Raw genomic sequence first — 20,900 nt, 5'->3', positions numbered from 1 at the left:
TCCCCTAATTCTCATGTGACCACTCCTACCCCCCATGCAGATATTACTGAAATAAAGAAGGGACTTGGCGATAGTTGGGAAACTCCATAAGTGTAGAATTGACTGAGATGTTTTAACAGAATTCACACATTAACAAATCTTTGACAACTAAGGCATTTAGAACAGGGTTCCCATCATGGCCCTAATGTTATATTCCACAACTTTTCCATAACTTCCAAAGAAGCACTGTTATTCTTTGTTATTCTGTTTTCAATGTTGTTTTTCTAATGGGGTCTACGGTTTGATTTCCACTACAGTTGAGCTGAAAACCACAAACAAGTTGGAAAATATTCCCTGACTTCCCCAGAGAATTTATCAAATTCCCTAACATTCCCTATCTTGAATAAACCTCTCAAAATCCCATGATATTCCAGAAATTCCATAGCCAGTGGGACCGCTGTTAGAATGAATGATTAGGCCTACATTTAATATTACTACTGTGAGCAATTGAACAAGAAACATAAAAAATAAACTCTACACATTTTAGATGTTTTAACTGGCTGATAATAGGGATGGGTCGATACATCAAAATTCAATATATCGCAATACAAACATGTAACAATACGTATCGTGGGGCAGAAAAATGAATCGCAATAATAGCTCCATTTTATTCTGCTGTAGTAATCACAAATGAGATGCTTGACCATCACAATTTCACAAGCTCTCCATTGAAATTAGATTATTTACACTTTGTAATGACATTTTTAAATTGTTGTTCACATTCTAGCAAGCCAATGCCATCGCTAGAAACATTTGTGGCTCATAAATAAACATAATTCTGCACAGTCAGACGTTGGTGTCATTGAACTTTTATTTATTACATCGTATCGTGGTTGTATTGAATCGTGAACCGCATATCACGTATCGAATCGTATGGTGAGATAAACATAGCATCCCATCCCTAGCTTATGAGTACAGAAAAAAACATTGGGTTGCTTTTATTCTGCATGGTAATCTTTTAGTGAAACAGTTGCAGGCTAGTCCTGTGTTGTTGTGCCCTGGTGTACTTAACTGTGCAAATGACCACTTGCTATAACACTACTGTTAATGTTTCCATGCACAACTGGGAGTCTGCCACTTCAACCGGACATTCCAAAACGTATACCAACATTTACAGAATTGATCAGGGAGTAAATGGAAGTAGCAAACAATGCGAAAAAAGAGAAAAAGTTGGCAATCCTCTAAAATCTCAACAAATGTATAAGTGGTAGAGTTTAGGGCGTGACAGAAGAAGAGCTAAAACGGAAGAGGATGGACTGGAATAATGCCAGACGGAATTGAAGTTTCTTAAGAAATGTAACGTCTACTTACAGGTAATGTCAGAGACTTTCTGGGTAAGCAGATAGTACTTAATCTGGGCTTCATGATAGGTATCTCTCAATCAACTCCTGATGCTCCCCCACATCTCTGAGTGGGGACTGACCTGAGAAACAAAAAAACATTTCATTGTTACAATAGCATAAACATGCAGACATTTTTGAAGAGGGCTTCCAACCGTGCAAAATCATAGCAAATCAGCAGCAATAACTGCGGCTGTGATAAATATGCTTTGTGCCTGCGCTCAAATTACTACAGAATCTACATCAGAATCACTTTATTCAGCATGTGCATCAAATTTACAGGATACATTCAAGTTTGACAACATGCCAAGATTTTCCAATGTGCTTAACAGTAATAAAAACAACACCGCAGCCCGAGGGACTATATAGCCATTCTCCTGCTTCCCAAATATTGATTACCATAATATAATAGCACAGTAATAGTAAACAGTGAAACAAATCTCACCTTTACACAAATGGGAAGTGGCAGGGACTGTGACTGGGTACTCCAGCTCTGCAAAAACGAAAAAGCAGAGAGGAAAATGAGAACGCTAACATTTTGCTGGGGGTGACGGATGCTGATGGGAGGCGAACGGAGCGGAGGGAAGGAGCATTCAAACGCTAGACAACGACAGGCTTTTCAACACATCGTTTGACGCGGGCCCAGAAATCAAGACCACACGACTCCGCGACGACCACCGCTGAGCCGCACAGCTGCAACCAATCCCGCCAGTCAGCTCGGTTCAGCCAACACAAGCCTTCATTTTAATGGAGTGGCTCACATTTGCTGGCGGTTAGAAAACGCGACCCAACCTGGAGCCCGAGCGTGGAGCTACATCCGAGCATTAAATCAATTCCGACCTGATTATTCATTGGCCTGTGCCAAGAATGAAGTGAAACGGCTCTGAAGTGACTCCTCTTAAATATTCAAGGCCAAAGACCCGTTTCAAACCGGGACGGAACCACACAAGCTCAACACTGGCAGTGTCAACATTTCAGATGGAGAAAGTGACAACAGCTTCACTAGGGAATTCAGAGGCTGAATGAATGTTATCCTGAATGGGCCTGGGTGGAAGTCCACCTCCAGGGCTTTCTCTCTTTAGGGTAGCATTTTCCACAACATTATTGTCAGCTAAAGTCAGCTAAAGATATAAAGGTCTGCTCCAGTATTATCAATAGAATTTGTACATTTCGTTAAACAAGACTAAGAGTCTAACAGCCCCGTGATGTTTAATTTTGTGGAAGCGTTGCTGCTGGGAATCGAACTCAGGTCTCCAGATTAAGAGTCTGCAATCTAACTCCCAGCGGCACACTTTCACCCACATTAATATTTTGCACCTAATGATTATTTTGTTGAGGGCATTTCTTCAACTTATCAATCAACTCTTATTTTCTCAGTTCGATTAATCATAACACTAAGAAAAATGAACTAAGCAGCTTAAGATTTAAAGCTTTCTTGGATTCTCATGTCTTTGAGGAGTGGGTACAGAAGGAGAAGTCATTCATACGCCTTTGTTCATAACTAGGAAGAAGAATATAGAAGCCAACACGAAAAATCATCAAGCAATGTCACAAAACCACTGTGCTCCATTCCAACAAAAAGTACCATGGAGAGCACCATAACAGACAGACACAGACTGGTAGTGTACCCTATTTATTTATTGTTATTTTAATGTCAAAAAAGTTGCATATTGCAGCTTTATAAACAAATGTTCTCTCGAAAACACAAGGGTAAAAATCTCTCTTGATACTAAATCTAAACGTTGATTTTATATTCAATAATTTCATGCCTGTAAATGCCATGGATTCTCTGTGTGTAAAGGTGTCTTCTATTTTGACATTGTGCATTTTAGAGATTTTCCTTGATTAAAAATTACAAAATACAATTCACATAATTATCCATTTTATGGCAAAGAAAAGCACAGATGGTTTTATGGAAAAGGTTTGTGTGGTGGAGGAGCTCTCAATTATTGTTGTGCTCTAATCTTGGAAGTTTATTAAGTATATTAACTAAGTATATATGCAGTTAACTAAGTATATTCATATTCAGGTCTGTAGTTAAGCTACTCCATCATTGATAGCCGGGTACCATAAACACCAACTCCTATCTGGTTCAGACATGGCTGCAGCATACTTTTGTTTTAAATGTTGGTGTAGCGCTGCTGTGGCAGGCCAGGTTACACTCTACTGTGTTCCTGGGTTTACATTTTAAATATTCCAACTGTTTTGAATGTCTCATGAGTTTGGTTAAATGTCAATGTAAGAAACGTCCTTGCCTCCTGCTGTATGTCGGCGAGCCAGACATGTCAAACAGAGCTGCCACCCAGCATCTCCTTGGCACACTGCATTGTTGACCGTTTATAAGATGTAGCCTATTTTTCATGCATACAGACTGAAAATGTATGAATAATTCGACATGTTGAACACAGAAAAAAACATCACTACGTTTGCATTTTTGATTTAGTCGGTTATGTTGAGTAATTGTTGTGGCCCTTGACTGAAGAGGTAAGTCTATGATACAAATGCTTGAACAAAAATAAATAGGTCATAATCACAGTCTTATCAGAGAGAAGACCAGCTATAATACAGTCTAGTTCAACACCAATTCTAGACATGCCATGGCTATACTCTGTTACAGTAATTCACTTAATCACTGCTACAAGCAATAGACATCATTCCTTGGTACACAGGCTCCACAGCAACAGGCAGTGATGAAACTTGAAATCAGACGTTTCTCCACTGACAGTGACCAAAAACTACTACATTACATTATTAGTTAACCCAGACCCTGCTCTTACTCATCCCCAAATTAGTATGCTATTCAGAGCAGTAAATCCATAGTCACAAATACTAACACATCTGCTACTGTCCCGCAGTTTTGGACAAGGAAACTTTTGCAAGCTGCCAGACAGCAAAGTGTACACTGCCACTGTGTCAAGCAATACATACACAACACTCACATACAGCAAACTTTAGAATGACATTGACAATGAATTTCCATTGCCTCTACATTACTCATATCCAGCAGTTGTGATAAACTACTTGTCTGACCTATTAATTTTCATGATTCTCCTTCAGTCATGAATGCAGCCATGTGGTAATCTAAAATCTAATCTAAAATGTAACCTGTATATCAACACACGTTCTTCTCTCATTTCTATACTAGATAAACAGCTTACTTTTCTTGTGCAAGCATTAAATATTAATTACCGTATGGCAGTATAAAGCTGTTATCTAGCTAGCTGGAAGCTTGACTGTAACGTTACCAGCAGGGACCATGCTGAGTAACGTTAGCTAGCTAGCTAGCAACCAAATATATTCCTGCCTAGCATATTTAGTGGGGTTCATCAACATATATGAAACACCCTTTCATTTAAAATCTCTCAGAAGTCTTTAACACATAATCAAAAACTCAAACAGCACAGCCTTTAAGTGTTCTGGGCCTTTTTTGACGGAGAAGGGAGAACCGTTACTCAGCTGGCTAACTAAACACTAGGGCTGCCATATGTCAAGTTAGCTTATCTCGCTTAGCTACTATGTTGTTGCGCCATGAAAATGGATAGGGGGTACAAATGGAGTAAACAAAAACCGGATATCTTATCGGATAGCTTATTAGCCTGCAACACAACGTTCTCTACTGAGCAAAGAGTCACAACAGAAATGGAGACCCTCATGCAGCGTTAAACAGGCTAGTTAGCATGGCTACCTAGATCAAACGGGTCGCGCCTGTCTGGAGCCAGTAATGACTTCGACCGCGTCACTGACCAACAGCACATAGCCATTAATTTGCTTGCCTGACACAGACCTCATGCTTTATGTAGCTTTACTGAATCAGGACTTTAGCCAGAATTTACAGCGTGTAATACAACATAACAATGTTAGGACAGTAACTGGAGCCATCATGCACCATCACCCCATGTCAGCCAGCTAGCTAGCTAGCTAACGTTAGGCTATGTGTGGAAGGCCGACACCTCCAAATAAGTATCCCAGAATGAATAATCACACAATCCGATAACTCATCTCACCTGGTGTATGTTATTTAATTGGCCTTCTTGAGTAAAAAGAGTTGTAACCATTCGTTTGATATCCTCTCTGCCATTCACTCTTGCTGTCCCGATTAGCTGTCTAGTCGTCCACCGTGGGACCACTTCCTTTCACCTGGGCCTCTGCTACGCTAAAACATTTGCGTAATCTGCGTAACTGAAGCTCACAGTCTAGCCGGTACGTTTACTATGGCGATGGAGAATCCCAGTCCCCCGTAACGTGGTTTCACCATTCTGAGTCTGCTGGAGGTCTAGCATTCAGTTACGGAGTGTCACCGGCCTGGTTAAATACTGAGACGTACAGAGAAGGCCTGTTTCCTTCTGGATTTTGTGACTTGCTTAGTCTTTACAACAAGAGGTGAGATAGTCAGAAGCAAAAATATGGTCTATGTCTTCTAAATATTCATACGCCAGACAATACATTTAAGAATGGAAAAACATATATTCAAGACAATGTACATTGCACCAGTAAGTAAACAAAGCCATTTATAGAATGACTGTATTCAAGCAGGTTTCAACGGAGTTGCCTATAAAGCCTATAAATCCCAGAATACTGGTCTATTATCCAAGGTTAAGAAAAACATGGTTCCACAGCTTTCTCTGACACTGTTGTGGAATCATCTGACTGCCAAGATTAGGGAAGTGGAAACAGTCTCTACTTTCAAAACTCACTAGCTATTCAGCGTCGTTGCACATCTTTTATGCTAATCGTTCACTTGTCATATTCTCATATACCTTTCATTGTTATACATCAAATTGATTTTTTTTCATAATTAATCTTCATAATTCACAAATCTCATATTGCCTTTCTGTCTCACTACAGCTGCTATTTTACACATCCTGTTATGCTTGAATCAACACTTTTTTCACACTTTTCATTCATACTTTTCTCCTAAGTATGCCTGAGTGTTGGAATTGTCAGGTGTGTATGTTTATATAATCTCCATTTGCTCTATTCTTATTCATATCCTGTTCGTCCTATCCTATTACTTTGCTGCTGTAACAGCCCAGTTTCCTCACTGGGAGCATTAAAGTTTAGTCTAATCTGACAGCTACTTGCCAGAAACGAGATGTGACACCTCTGTGTAAAATGCACTTTAGATACATTTGATTTGATATGATTCTAGTCAAACCCTACTACGTTTTTAATATCATACATTTGGCTGGCCTTCTTCCAAGAAGCATCTCCATATGCTGATGTGTCTGAGAGCCTGTAGTATTTTCATTAGGTCCTTGTTGAACTGCCATGTCTGGAATACCTGTGGTAGTAACTGTTATAGGTCAGTTGATGCTAATGCTAGTTTTCACTGCAGTTGCATTTGAAAAGGAGTAAGCAGGTAAAGGAAAGGTATTATTTGTTGGACTTCTTCATTGTAAGCGGGCTTAATCCTTCGTTGAGGATGTAATGTTAGCATGGTAGGCCATGAGAAGTGCTAGCATATTAGCATGTCTGTAACCATTAAAGCTGCACTAGGAGAGGTAACTGTTTGGTTAGGGTTAGAGTTAAATCTGAACTCCAATACCCAGAAGTACTGTAAGGTAATGACAGTAAACCAGTCTGTGCAGCTTTATATCAAAGGATACCAAATAGTGCAGGGAAGACTTTAACTAACTCGATTCTTTCGGGCTGTCCAACAGTAGTGAATCGATTCAGGACTGGTTCCCTAGCTCCAAGCTAGTTTTTGCTTGTTTTTTTTAATAGTAAAACGAGTCAAAAAAACAACACTGGTTGTGATGTAGTAGCTCTTTAAGCCGTTTGCATGGTTGAAATAGGAATCATTGAGGTCCTTGTATGACCTGGTGGACTACTGCCAGGTGAATGGAAGGCAAACATGCGCTTGTTTGACCAACCAGCACAATCCTGGAGATTCAAAGAGCAAACACACCTCCGCCCAGAGAAACGGGTAGGTTGTGGGAAAGATACATTTTGAAAGGAATTTTGGGGCACTTCAATTGCTGTAGCGTACAGTGTAGTTTTGTATTTGTTTCATCACATCTCCCACTGAAGCTCAGCTGGTTTCCCTGGAATTCATGTAGTAAAATATAATAAAACGGCTCTCTAAATGAGTCAAGAGAACTGATATATTTTTTCCTGACAATGTAATACATCATTACACAACCAGTAATCATTGCATTATAAGGGGTCATAACCTTTTAAATCACCATAGTCTGAAAATGTATTACATCAACTGGTATTAATTTTTTTTGCTCATTTAGAGGGACAATTTATTACATTTTGACAAGTTATTAGCCTACATTATCCAACAGTTATTACATCATCAGTTGCTACAAGGCTCTTAGCAGAGTAGCAAAGTTACAGCCCAAACCTGCCATGCTATCCCCCATCAGATCTGATTATTCTATATAGTGAAGTGTGAGATATAATATCCATTCTCTGTGTATGATGCAGTAGTCCTTTTTTCCATTTTCCAACCAATGCCTCTCAGGGTGTAGAGCAGCAGCAGTAGCACTTTTCACTGCCTTTGAGTGCAGTAAAAAATGGGATTTGTGTCCCACACTATGGAAGTTGGTGACTGTGTAATGTGTTGTCCCCTAGATGGCAGTATCACCACACTGCCAATGCATGAAGTGGCGAGAGTCAGAGATGTCAGTACTGAAGTCAAAACCTGAGATACTGTGTGAAAATCTATATACTTTTAACAAACAACTCTTATATTGAATTTGCTCAAGCAAACATTCCATATTTTATAGAAAAGACAAAGTAGTGTAATGGCAGGGTATCTGCAGACTTTTGAAGACCTTTTCCATGCTACCTGCAATTGAATTTAACACAACTTACAAACCAAAATATAGAACAAAGCTGGCAAAAGCAGAATATTTCTGATTGAATATAGCTAATAAAAGTTCTAAAGGTGCTTTCTAAGAACAAGCACACCGGGGAGTTAATTGTTTAGGGTCATGAACAGAAGCGATGACAACATATAGGCCTGTTTAGCATACTGTACTGACCCTGTTCTGTATTAATGTAAGAATGGACATGCAAAATGTGATCAACTGGCAGTGCAAGTAGTCTAATACAACACAAGAAAATCAAACCAACACTACTGCCTTAGTTTACATGTCTTTGTCTAAATATAACCAAATGTATAGAATCTGTCAATACAACTAATTTTATCCTAGATGAATTGAATGTAATTAAAAAATAAACCTGCATTTCATGGTTTACTGTGGCCGTACATTTAGATAATTTAAGACTTTTCCAGACATGTTAAGGATCCATGGATGGATCCAGCGGTGAACATATCAGAGCAGTCAGCTTATCAACAATGCATCATGGTTGAATTAATTTCGATTGCCTGAGGAATAAACCACAACAAGGGACAAAGGGTTAAAACATGTCATTTATTGCACTTGACTGGTGCTGTTGAAACAATTAGAACAGACTGAAGTTCCAATACAAAAGCAAGGAGGCTTTACTAGGTCAGTCCTTTCAATGTCAGATTGGGGGGGAAGGGGGGGGTTGGGTTATGTCCTGTGGGCATATCCACTGGACACACACACACACACAGTCGCGTCTGTCTTACTACTATCCTTGTAAGGACTTTCCATTGACTACATTTATTCCATAACCCCTAAGCCTAACTTTAAAGGACTACACCAACTTCTTTTTGGGAGTTTGGCCCATTGGTCTCCTTACCCAATATGTGATGACACATTTGGCACCAAAATCATCTCTGGTAGATAGCTCTGTCTGGTGCACATGCGAACACTTTAGCATACAGTACGTTATCGTAGGCGATTAGCATTATCCAAAGTATGAAGATAAACCTTTTAGTAATCCAAAGTCGGTATTGGTTTGCATTTTATGGCTTGTACATACATAGTTTTTGAAAATCATGACGAATCGACAGCGCAAAAAACTTCGCTAAAGTTTGCCAGGAAGAGAGATCTTCTGCTGTTGAAAGTGCCGTCTTTTTGTTGAATTTGATGTCGGTTTTACCAATCCCTAAACAAGCCTGGCAGGTTTAGATCTTAGATGCATCGTTAAAATGAACTAATCATCCAGCATTAGAGCTGCTTTTGGGATAACGCTAGTCACCTACGATTACCTAGCATACTGTATGCTAACATGTTAGCATGCACACCAGACAGAGCTATCTGTTGGACACAGTAGATAGCTCTGTGTCTAATCCTCAAACAGATACATACTGGGTAAAGTGACCAATGGGCCAAGTCCATTAACATGTACCCAAACCTAAACCTAGCCTAATCCTAATTCGATTTTTAACCATAAAACCAAGTCCTAAACTAAATTTAGCCTAATCCTAACCCTACACCCAAATCGTAATCCTAAATTATTAAATTAATTTTAACCCTTACTCTAACCTAATCCTAACTCTAATCTCAAAACCAAACCCAAATCCTAATTTAGCCCTTGAAGAAGTGAGGAACGGCCAAACGATCCTCACTCTGAAAGTCTAAAACTAAAACTGGTTCTCACAAGGATAGAAGTACACACACACACACACACACACACTCTCTCTCTCTCTCTCACACACACACACACACACATACACTTGAGATCTCATTAAGATGTGCTGTGCTATAGGGGTGACCTATTTTGTACTGAATTGGTATGCATGGCTTTTGTTTGCCCCCCTAGAGGAGCTATAGTTTGTATTCATAGTAAACAGTGAAATCACCCACTGGTCGGCCAGTGTGGAACAAAGTTTGTGCTTGTTGGATGGGTGGATACGTCAACGACTGACTAGACGGTAAACAGGGATGTTTAAATAAATGAAGAATGTTCAAAATCACTTTTTCATAGTGCTTCATTACAGACATTGTTCAAAAATAACATAAGATTAGACATAAGATATTTTATCGTAAAGCATTTTGTTTTCATCGACAGGCTCGGACAAGCTCAAGCATAGCTGAATCACATACAAACATTTGTTTGAATTTATCATAAAACATTTTAAAAATCCATTCATATATCTTATGACCCATAAAATATTACAAATATTTATTTCTGCCTCAACTATTATACAATATAGAGCTCAGGTGATGGATTAGTAGAACAGTTACTATGCTTGCTATATGTTAAAAATTATATTCCATAATCACTGGGCTTGTGGTAAATTGTGTACTTTCTGTATTAACACTTCTAACGCTGTATCTTTGGCAGTTTGCATACTTTGTTTCAAAAGTGCAATGGACTCTAAAATCACCCTTCATTCAGGCCGCTTAGCTTTCTTCAAAATAGTACAAGTTCATAGTTAAGTGGCATAATCATATATTCTCGTTTTCATATTCCTGAATCAGCTCCACTGACTCCAGTTTTCATCAACAAAAGGCCTTAATCTTCAACCGGCTAAATGGCAATTCAAATAGGCAACTGTGCATCCATATATCTCTATCTACATACCAATGTGTGCTGTACAATCCTGTCTATTCAGGTTGTCTCTGTCTGCTTTGCACAGCAACAAACAAACTTCTATAGTATCTTTACAACAGGAGCAGATCACTTCAAGCCACATCAAAAGCAAAAAGCAAAAACCTAAAAAAAAAAACTCTATTATTTTGAAATATACATCTTATAAATGCCTTCACTTGCTCTTGATATAAAGTGTGGAAATGGAAAGAGGTGTGGCAGTAAAGCTGTATGTGTGTTTGCTTGTGTACATTTTGTAGTGATAACTAAACTATAACTGACTAATTTCTCTCTCCTTTACTGTATGCGTGTGTGTATGCGCGTGTGTGTTCAGTGGTCCAGGTTGAGTAGCAGGCTGGGCAGTGCTGTAACATCCATCTGCGGCAGCAGCCACAGACAGTAGAGCAGTAGCCACAGCAGCAGCAGCAAATACAGCTCTGAGCCCTCCCTCTGCCTACACAGAAAAAGAGAAGAGAGGTCCTAATGAGGTCAGTAGAGACAGAACAAAAATAAAGAGCTTGGTGGGAACAATTTGCTGAATGCAGTCACACTAAACTGAAAGAAAGAGATGTTTTGATTAGTCTAGTCTGAAAAGTTATAATCTTTACGACCCCATTTACATCTGGTCGCTGGATATCTTATCTGGATAAGGAAAGATGCACGTTAATGCCAGGTGTGAATGCACACAGCATGCAGTGCTATGGGCATTTGATGGGATCTGCCAGTCAGCCAGGTGGAAATGCAGTTTGTTCGCATTAGTGAGAAAGTATCCGCCCCCCAGGGTAGAAATAATAACTTTATTTATATAGCACTTTTAAAACAAAATTACAAAGTGCAACAGTAACTCAAAAATAAGACAAACAGAACAGAATAAAGCAGAGACAATACAACAGAAAATAAATGAGAGTAATAAAAAAACAAGTAAAAAACTGAATAAAATAAAACAATTATGAAAAGGTTTTTCTATAAAAGAAGCTTTTAAGCAGGGATTTAAAAGAGGACAGACTCTGCTAGCCTGAGTTCCTCAGGCTGGCGGTTCCACAGCAAGGTGCTCTGACTGCAAAAGCCCAGTCACCTTTAAGCTTGGATCTGGGGACAGCTAGAAAGGCACTGCCTAAGTATCTCAGGCTATAAGGGAACAGAAGGTCCGAGATGTAACTTGGGGCTAGACTTCGTTGAGCCTTAAAAACAGTAAGATCTTAAAGTCATTTCTAAAACTGACAGGAAGCCAGTGCAGGGAAGCTAGAATGGGGGTAATATGGTCGTGTCTCCTGGTCCTGGTTTAAAGTTTGGCTGCAGCATTTTGCACCAGTTGCAGATGGTTGAGGGAGCTCTTACTTAGACAGGAGTAGAGGGAGTTACAGTAATCCAGGCATGATGAAATAAAGGCATGGATTACTTTTTCCAGATCAGCAGAGGAGAGGCGGGATCTGATTTTAGAGATGTTTTTTAACTGGATGAAATATGACTGAACAGCCCTCTGCTACAGTCAAAGCATAGCTCCAAATCAACTACTACTCCAAGATTTCTAGCTGTAGGCTTAACAAAGGCTGAGAAGATACAAATGACTGATTGATGGAGTTGAGGGGGCCAGAAAGGAGGTTTGGGACATCCAGCTATTAATATCGGATAGATAATCCTTAAGGCTATTTAGGCTATATGAGTTACCTGGCTTTATGGCTACATACAGTCGCGTGTCATCCGCATTGCAATGAAAAATCATTGTGTTTGCGGATCACCCAGATGGAGCATGTAAATGGACAAACAAGAACGGGCCTAAGATCGGTCCTTGGGCAATGTCACAACTGAGATGTGCACGGGCACTTCCAATCACTACAGAAGATTTTCTATTGGCAAGATATTATTTAAAGAAATTGAGAGCAGTACCAGTGAGCCCGACCCAATTTTCTAAGCGATTGAGAGGATCATGTGATCAGCAGTGTCAAAGGTATTAGGACAGAGCAGTAACCTCTGTCAGCGGCAACGAGCAGGTCGTTTGCCACCCTCAGTAAAGCAGTCTCAGTACTGTGATGAGCTCTGAAACCTGATTGAAATTTTTCAAAAATGTTATTAGAATTCATGAAGTAGCTGTAATGACAAGAGGGCAGTTTGGAGATAGGTCTATAGTTATTGCGATCAAGGGGTTTGAGATTTGGTTTCTTCTGGAGGGGCTGGACCATGGCATGTTTAAAGAGTTACAGAACCACAAGAAGACAGCAACCTATTTATTATGCGTAAAATGTATGGGCCGTCCAAGGGGTAAGATGAGGAGTTCATATTATTAATGTTATCTGTTAAAGTGGCAAGGGAAATAGACTCAAAGCTGCTGGGAGAGGAAAGGCAAACTGGTGAGACTGATAGAACACAGCCAAGGGGTGAAATCTGGTTCCTGATGAGCTTTTTTTTTTTATTGTTCATTTCATCATTGCAGCGGGTAGAAACGTCATAACCAAGGGTAGAAATATCATTGCCATGGGTAGAAAGTAGAAACGTAATCTCCACAGGTATCAATGTCATTACCATGGGTAGAAACATCATCACTGCTGGTAGAAACGCGTAGAAACATCATAGAAATGCAGTGGGTATAAACATCACAACCAAGAGTAGAAATATTATCATGGGTAGAAATGTCATCGCAGTGGATAGAAATGTCATTGCCGTGGGTAGAAATGTCACTGCAGCGGGTAGAAACGTTATCACTGCAGGTGTAAACATTATCGCCACAGGTAGAAACATCATCACACCATGGGTATAAACGCCATCTCTGCAGCCTCTGCTCTGACCAGCCAGCCAAGATCAAAATAGAGATGTGGACCAAATGTAGACAATGACAACACATATAAATACCAGGTGTAAATTAAACTGATCATATTGTTCTTTATTATTACCATTATACTAGGTTTAAATGAGGTGTAACACTATGCATATTTTTCCCATGGCGCAGCCGGGGGCATCAAGAGGCATATTTAGGTCAGGCAGGGAGGCAGTCAGTCAGTCTGTCAGCAACGCTTCATGAGATGGCCTCTAGAGGGCGTCTTTGGCTGCTCGCCTATCAGCTAAATTCCACAGTGACTCCCCACACAGAGTCCCTCTCTCTGCCGTTAATTTACGAACACCCACTTCTTCTGCTGCCCTATGAACTTTAACGTTATTTATAATAACGTCATTACCTTGTGGTATTTAAGTAACGTTAGTGGGATGAGCGATAATCATACGATACAATTGGTATTTTGGTAAGGTTAGCTAATGCTAGTATATCATTAGCTAACCTATGATCATCCTATAACTGTTAGCTAGCTAGCTAACTACTGATGTGATTGCCTATATACTACATAGCACTGATAATTATCTGTTAAATTGTAGTTACGGTCGGTTTTGTTTTATTTTCAGGTATTCTAAATGCCAATTGTTTTTTATACTTGATTGCACTGTACTCTTGGGAGCTCGCAAGTCCACGTTTCGTACCTGTAGTTGTGCATTGTACAATGACAATAAAATTGAATTGAACACACGCGCCATGGGCCTGTACTGGATCTGTGCTTGTTATGATTCAATAAGCTCAACAACTGTCTTCAGTTGCTGATATCCAGGCACCTCTTTCATCTTTTGTCTGCTGTGCCCTTCCCCAGGGCAGATCAATGATGTAACCATTACATTGGATTACTAGACTAGCCCAACTATGCCCACAGGGACACACACACACAAGTCCAGGGAAGCCTTGCCTTAACATGCATACACACACACAGAGGAAAGAGGCTTAATTACAGGCACTCCTGCAAGACTGTTTAAATCAAGGGCAGTTCAGACTAAATGACCGGCCTTGAGTAAATCATTACCTTGCCATTGGAAAGGTGTTCACTTGTTGACGAAAGAAAGATGGGGCGTCACACACATTAACACAACCCAAGTCTCTCAGTGTCTTAAAAATTCGCAAATCTCGTAAAAATACGACCAGCATAAAAATCGTCTAGTGTGACCTAGCTTTAAATGTGAAAAGCTTACTGACTCTGAGACAGACAGTGAATGATTCTTACCCAAGATCGGAGTTGTCACCGGGAGTTTTGCTGGTGGACACTGTCGTCTGATTGTCCTGTGAACAGAAAAAAGAGCAGGCACAGTAATACACCACACTAACTTTACCCCCATCTCAGTATATCTGGGACAATATGTATACTGGGTCAGTGATATCTCCATAGAGACTGAAATGCAATGTGAAACCAACCATGGACTCAGTGGAGCTAGCCATCTTTCTATGACGGAGAGCTGTAGGGATCAGGATTTCGTCCTGTCTTCTGGAACTTTTAGCTTCACTCCTGAAAAAACAAAGTCTGTTAGCTTAGGTCTCAACAAGAGACCAGACCCAGGACAACATAGTAGTCAAATGCATTCTGAATACTTGTAAATAGGGACCTCTTTTATCATTTCACATTCAAAATAATAAGACTATGCAGCCAAAACAAAAATTACTGTCTAATTACTCAAGTCTGCAAAAGTCTCCTTTAGTCCGTCCCCCTCCCCACCACTTTCTTTAATACTTCACTTCAGTTTTCAACAGCTGTTGTTTTTCCCCTTACAGTCAACATAAAAAACAATTTAATTCCACTGTTAAACATGGATAGGAAAAAAAATGTCTCATGTCATAGCCTCTTAGCTCTAATAGGGGATAATTTCCACCAACAGCCTGATTTTGTAGATAGCTTTGCTTACTACATTTAAGGCAATATCCCAGCAAACTTGGAGGCCAGGTCAGAGCAGTCCCATCCATTGCCATAACATTGCTTTCCCCTTGGGTAATGTGTGTTTCTCAGTGTACCAGGGAGCTGACTAAGAATAGAAAGCCTACCTCATAGGCTCCATGTTTTCCCTGGCAGAGCCTTGGCTCTGTTCCTGAGTCTCACTGAGATCACTGCCTTCTGCTGGCCTATCAATGCCCCTGCCTCCTACCATCTTCTCCCCAGGCAACAAGTGCTGTTCTTGGGGTTCAGATGGTGTGTCGATTCCCTGGTGGGTCTCTGTGATCTCCTAATGAGAGAGAGAGAGAGAGAGGGGAAGAGAAAGGGAGAAGGAGAATACAGAAAAATACAGAGAGGAAAATTAATTAGGGGATGAAATGACGGAAAGGTAGAGGCTGGGCATATGAGTGAAGGTTTTAATGTTTTTTGTGGGTAAAAATAAGTAGAATACACTTAAGTATTGATAGCTGCACAAGGTTTGTGTATGACAGCGTAGCTAGCTAGTTGACTCTGATACACAGAGCCACTATGAACTACTTAGTTTTACTTCAACTCCTCTGAAGCCGAAACGTCACAATCACATCTAACTTTCTGTTTAAATGAAATATATATCCCTGTTTGTTTCAACTGTAAAACTGTCTTTATGATACCTTGCCAGGGCTTATTAATGGCAGTTTTATATTCAGGGCGCATGATGTGGTTATGCAGAGCTTCACTGCTGGTTTCTCTCTAAATATATCTTCTTGGTGATAAATAATTCATTATAATAGAGAACATTAGCATGAGAACATCACACTGGCCAGCTCAGAGCCTTCAGAAAGCATTGGTGGAACAAAATGTTGTGATTATGGATGATGAATGCTAACAGGTCATCTGGTGAGGCTGCTGTAAACGGGTGTGACGTTGTGGAAGTGTCAAATGTCACATCGCTCCGTGTTCCTTGTCGTTTGGGCAATTTGACCATTGACACACACAGACAGCCTGAATGCAATGTTGGGTAAGTTATTTGGAAGTCTAGTTTTACAAGCTACTAGTTACTTCACATTGGAAGAAGTTGAACTACAGCAAAGCTACCCTAAAGAGAAATATAGTTTAATTACATGTAGGGAAACTACTAACCAACGCTGCTTGAAAGTTAGAGTGGGCATGTGACCAAATGGTTGATAACTCAAATTCCCAGATAGGCTGAGAAAATCTAGGCAGGAAAGTAATTCTTTTCCCTCCCTAAATAACTAATATCAAGGTGCCCTCATTTCTCACTGGTTATACTGGGCATATCCCAGGTGTGGAAACACTATATGCATGAGTAACTGTGAAGTAGGACGTTGCTGAAAAGGAGCATGATGCTTAGTCACCCCTCACTGGGTAAATAAATCTTTCAAACACAAGATTACCTTGTCCTGCTCTTGTATTGCAAAATTCACTCCGTCCATGAAGTCTTCACCTAGCTGGCTGGGTGGTGGTATTTCTGGCAGTGTCTCTGAAGCTGGTGCTGGCTGGAGAGCAGATACACTCAGAACAGATGACTGACTCTCTATTTCCCTATCAGGTAGCTCTGTAAACATGGGTTCCTCTTTGTCTGGGTAGAACAGATCCATGGGGTCGATCCGGTCACCAACTAGGTCCTCTAAGGGAGAACTTCTGTCAATGTCTCTATAAAACAAGTCCATGTCTCTGGCTTCACTACCTGGTTTATAGCAAATAGGTCCTCTTTCGCCATTTGACCATGAGTTGATCAGATCCGATCTGTTTTCCTGTGCGATGGCTGTTTCATCGACAGGAGAGGAGGTGCCCAGTTTGTCTTGGTGTCCATTGAGCTGATCAGTTGAATTCCTCTCTATGTCCTGGTCAGAATGAACAGGGTGAGTTTCAGCATCAGTGGAAGGAGGCTGAGCAAGTGAGTCCAGTAAGTGGTCGTCATGAAGAGACCCACATTTCTGTTGTGTTTTGCTTATTTCCTCAGACCCAGATGAAATTGCATTTGACGATTTCATGATATCATGTTGGTTCATATCATCCAAATGCCCGTTTTCTATGTCTCTCGTTTGTTCTGAAGGTACAGGCTGAACCTTTTCAGATAATAGATCTCCCAAGTTTTCAGGACTGTCAAAGCCCTGACTTCCAGAGGACCCTGTCAGGCCTAGATCTTCATCCCCAGCCTGACCTTCTCTTTCTGGGCCACATGTCCTCTCTTTGTCCTCCTCTGTTGAGTCACTGGAAATGGAGATCTGAGGAATATTTAGGTCCATGCTTGCCTCATCTTGTGTTTTTGAATTTTCTATGGCCTCTTCACCCCTTTCCTTTAAAATCCCCGTCTCCTCTCTTCCCTCTTCTGAAGACGAATCTTTTCTCTGACATACAGTTTCCACTTCAAACTCCTCAGAACTATTTCTCCCACTCGCACATTTTGTGTCAACATTCAACTGTCCTTCATGGTCCTGTAAATCTCCACGGAAGTCCACAGCTTCTTTTGCACATTCTGATTCCCTGTGGGTGTTCGCCTCCACACTGTCCTGTTCCATGAGTTCTTCAAAAAGGTCAGGGGTTCGATGGTTAGGGTTAGAGCTGGGTTGTGATTGGTTAGTTTCATTAGGTTCCAGCGAGTGTGTCTGTTCTGTTGCATCAGAGAGTGTCAAAGAAGGTTGCTGCTCACTGGATATTTGGTCCTTTTGAAGTAGACTTGTATCCATCTGTTTATAGTCTCCTGCTTTGTTCTCAGTTTCGCTCTGACTAGGCACGTGTTTGGATGCCCAATCCTGGTTGAGGTCCAGGAGACTGGCCTTCTTCTCCTCTTCTTGCTTCTTCTTGTCCTCCTCTTTCTCAGACTGTGCTTGGATTCTCTCCTGGGTGCTCTCCAATGAACTCAACGAGTAAATCCCTTCATCGATAAACAACTCAGGACCCGACTGCTCATCAGGGGGTCTATCCACTATGGAGGGCATTAATCCTTCATCGAGGGTGGTGACCTCCTCGGGGGTGGCGGGGGGCACATTGACGTCCCAGGCTGTCCCGCTGTCACACAGCGAACTGTCACTTTGGCTCTCACCCAACCTCTCTGGCATCACCTCCACCTCGCTCTCCACCCAGGAGTCTGGTGAGCCGATTGCCGAATCACTGATCACTGACTCGGTGTTCACTGACTCAATCACTGAAGAGCCAATGGGCGAGTCAACGTAAGACAGCTGTGGGGAGTTAGAGTTTGAGATGGTAAAGCCCTTCTTCCCAGGGTCCTTAGGATCTCCTGCCACACTGGTGGATCTGTCTTCCACAGGGGTGGGCCCTGCCAAAGAGTCTTCACTTGCCCAGGAGCGAGCCCCGGCCGGCGGGGAGGTGGGTGACATGACCCCCCTGTCCTCCGACACAGAGGAGATAAAGATTTTGGGTGGGGGCTGGACCCAGTCCTTGCGGACTATGTACGGCCTCTCCTTTAGGCGGCTGCGGTGGACGCCATTCCTCAACAGGTCGGAGTCACTGTTGCGGGAGCTGAGCCGGCCCATAGAGACGCTCCGCTCAATCACCTGGGAGGGCTCCTCTGGCTGAGAGAGAGACAGAGGAGTTGGCAAAACAGACAGAAACAAAGAAAAAAATAAGGCAACAGTAAACATGTCGTTCCCCAAGTTTAATCAAAATCCAATCACCCTTGGGCAAATCAGTGGAATTCTGTCAAAATCTGACATCTGAGATATCATGCATGCAGTGAATTTATTGTGCAGGCATTCTCACCTCCTCTATGCCAGGGAAGTGCTCCAGAAACTGTGATACGTAGGTCATGATGGACTGGTCATCTGGTGAATTGATACTCACATCTGGGGAGAAGAAGAAGAACAATTTCAACAACACCCTTACAGTGGGATTTGATATAAAGGGTTCCAGGTCAAATATTAGTCTTCCTCCTTACAGTCATATATCTTGAGTACAGTGTGGAGGTGTGGCATGACTGGAATTGTTATTACATCTATTATTGCGTTTGTGTTCTTTTGTGTTTTCATCCTTTTCTTTTTCTTCACCACCCACTCGCCATCATAAAAAAACAATACCACACTTCAGATTACTTAAAAGCGGCTTCTTAGCCTTGTTAGCCTTCCTCATTGTGCCTATATTACATTCCAGACTTGTATTTTTTATGCTTGCCAGAAGGGTCTCTTAGACACTGATGTATCTAAGAGACTGTAGTATTTTCATTAGGATCTTATTGAACTGCGATGTCTGAAATGCCTGTGGTAGTAACCTTTATAGGCCAGCTGATGGACCGTAAGTTACTGCTCCTGCTGACGCTAGGTTTCACTGCAGTTGTGCTGGAAGATTGCTTTTCCCATTTCCCATTTCTCTACAATTCAGACAACTTGTGAAAGTGTTTGGCTAGTAGAAGATTCATTTCGAGTTCCTTGGTTTCCTGATGAGGGAACTTGTTTCATTTTACAGCATTAGATTGTTTGAGTTAGGTTTTGCATATTGTTTGTTGGACTAATTCATTGTGCGTGTGCTTAATCCTTTGCTGAGGATGTAACGTTAGGGAGGCCTTGCTAAGTGTATGTTAGCAGTGATGTTAGCTAAGTTGTAGCAGTGAGCTGTCATTGGTGATTTGATTTTGTTACATTATTTGCCAAATACTCTCAGTTACTCTATCCTTTCTCATCTTACCCTCTGGCTCCAGTAGGCGTGGAATGCCCAGGCTGTAGTGTGCTGTCCTGAAGGCGTCCTCCAGGTTCTCTCTGGCAGTCCTCAGCAAGGCCCTCCTCATGTCTACCAGGCTGGGGTCAATGGACTTTATGACGGCCAGGAATGCCAGACCGCTGGTCCAGCTCTTCCCAAAGTCCTGCACCGCCACACCGTACCTTTGACATGACGCACACTCAGAGTCAGGACAGATCCAGAAAGAGAACCAAACATACCCCAGCAGTGGCTCTAAAAATTAGGAAAATTCAGAAACCATTCCATTGAAAATATACTATTGCTAATATCACACGGGAATTGGGAACCTGCAATCTAAGTTGGGTCCTGTCAAATACACTATTGTACTACAGATTATGGAGTCGCTTTTATGCCTCAATTCATATAACTGAGCATAATTGCTGTTTTATTTGTTATCTTCCACTGTCACCACATCTGATACCTGTAGCCCCACTGGGCACTTTTGATGATAGCACCAGTAAATTAGTACATCTCCCTTCTTACTCTCTCAGTGTGCCTTAGCCTGTATTCATAAAATACATTGGAAAGGGATTCTTGATCTGAGATGTTTGCCTTTTAAGTAATAGGGACATTCATATGGTGTGCCCTGACTACTGATCCTGGATCATTACTGCTGTTCTGAGATAGACTTTGGATACAGTCACTAATTTGCAATCCAAATCTAATGCAGATTCTATCA

At 41.2% G+C, this 20,900-nt stretch overlaps 1 protein-coding gene across 1 annotated transcript in view; it reads right to left on the bottom strand.

Annotated features, from left to right (window-relative positions):
• Positions 1-8,750: 8,750 nt before the first annotated feature.
• Positions 8,751-20,900, bottom strand: part of clmna (calmin a) — a 37,690-nt gene continuing 25,540 nt past the window's right edge. Inside the window, exons 7-13 of the mRNA XM_071917392.2 lie at positions 20,171-20,364; positions 19,253-19,335; positions 16,924-19,065; positions 15,640-15,818; positions 15,019-15,109; positions 14,831-14,886; positions 8,751-11,250 (exon numbers count right to left, since the gene is read on the bottom strand). Of these exons, the coding sequence (XP_071773493.2) occupies positions 11,127-11,250; positions 14,831-14,886; positions 15,019-15,109; positions 15,640-15,818; positions 16,924-19,065; positions 19,253-19,335; positions 20,171-20,364 (2,869 nt within the window). The 3' untranslated portion in view covers positions 8,751-11,126. The remainder of the gene's footprint in view (positions 11,251-14,830; positions 14,887-15,018; positions 15,110-15,639; positions 15,819-16,923; positions 19,066-19,252; positions 19,336-20,170; positions 20,365-20,900) is intronic.

This window comes from Centroberyx gerrardi, chromosome 17 (assembly GCF_048128805.1).
Source record: "Centroberyx gerrardi isolate f3 chromosome 17, fCenGer3.hap1.cur.20231027, whole genome shotgun sequence".
Lineage (NCBI taxonomy): Eukaryota > Metazoa > Chordata > Actinopteri > Beryciformes > Berycidae > Centroberyx > Centroberyx gerrardi.
The sequence above is the reverse complement of the archived record's forward strand: the minus strand, read 5'-3'. Positions and strand labels throughout refer to the sequence as shown.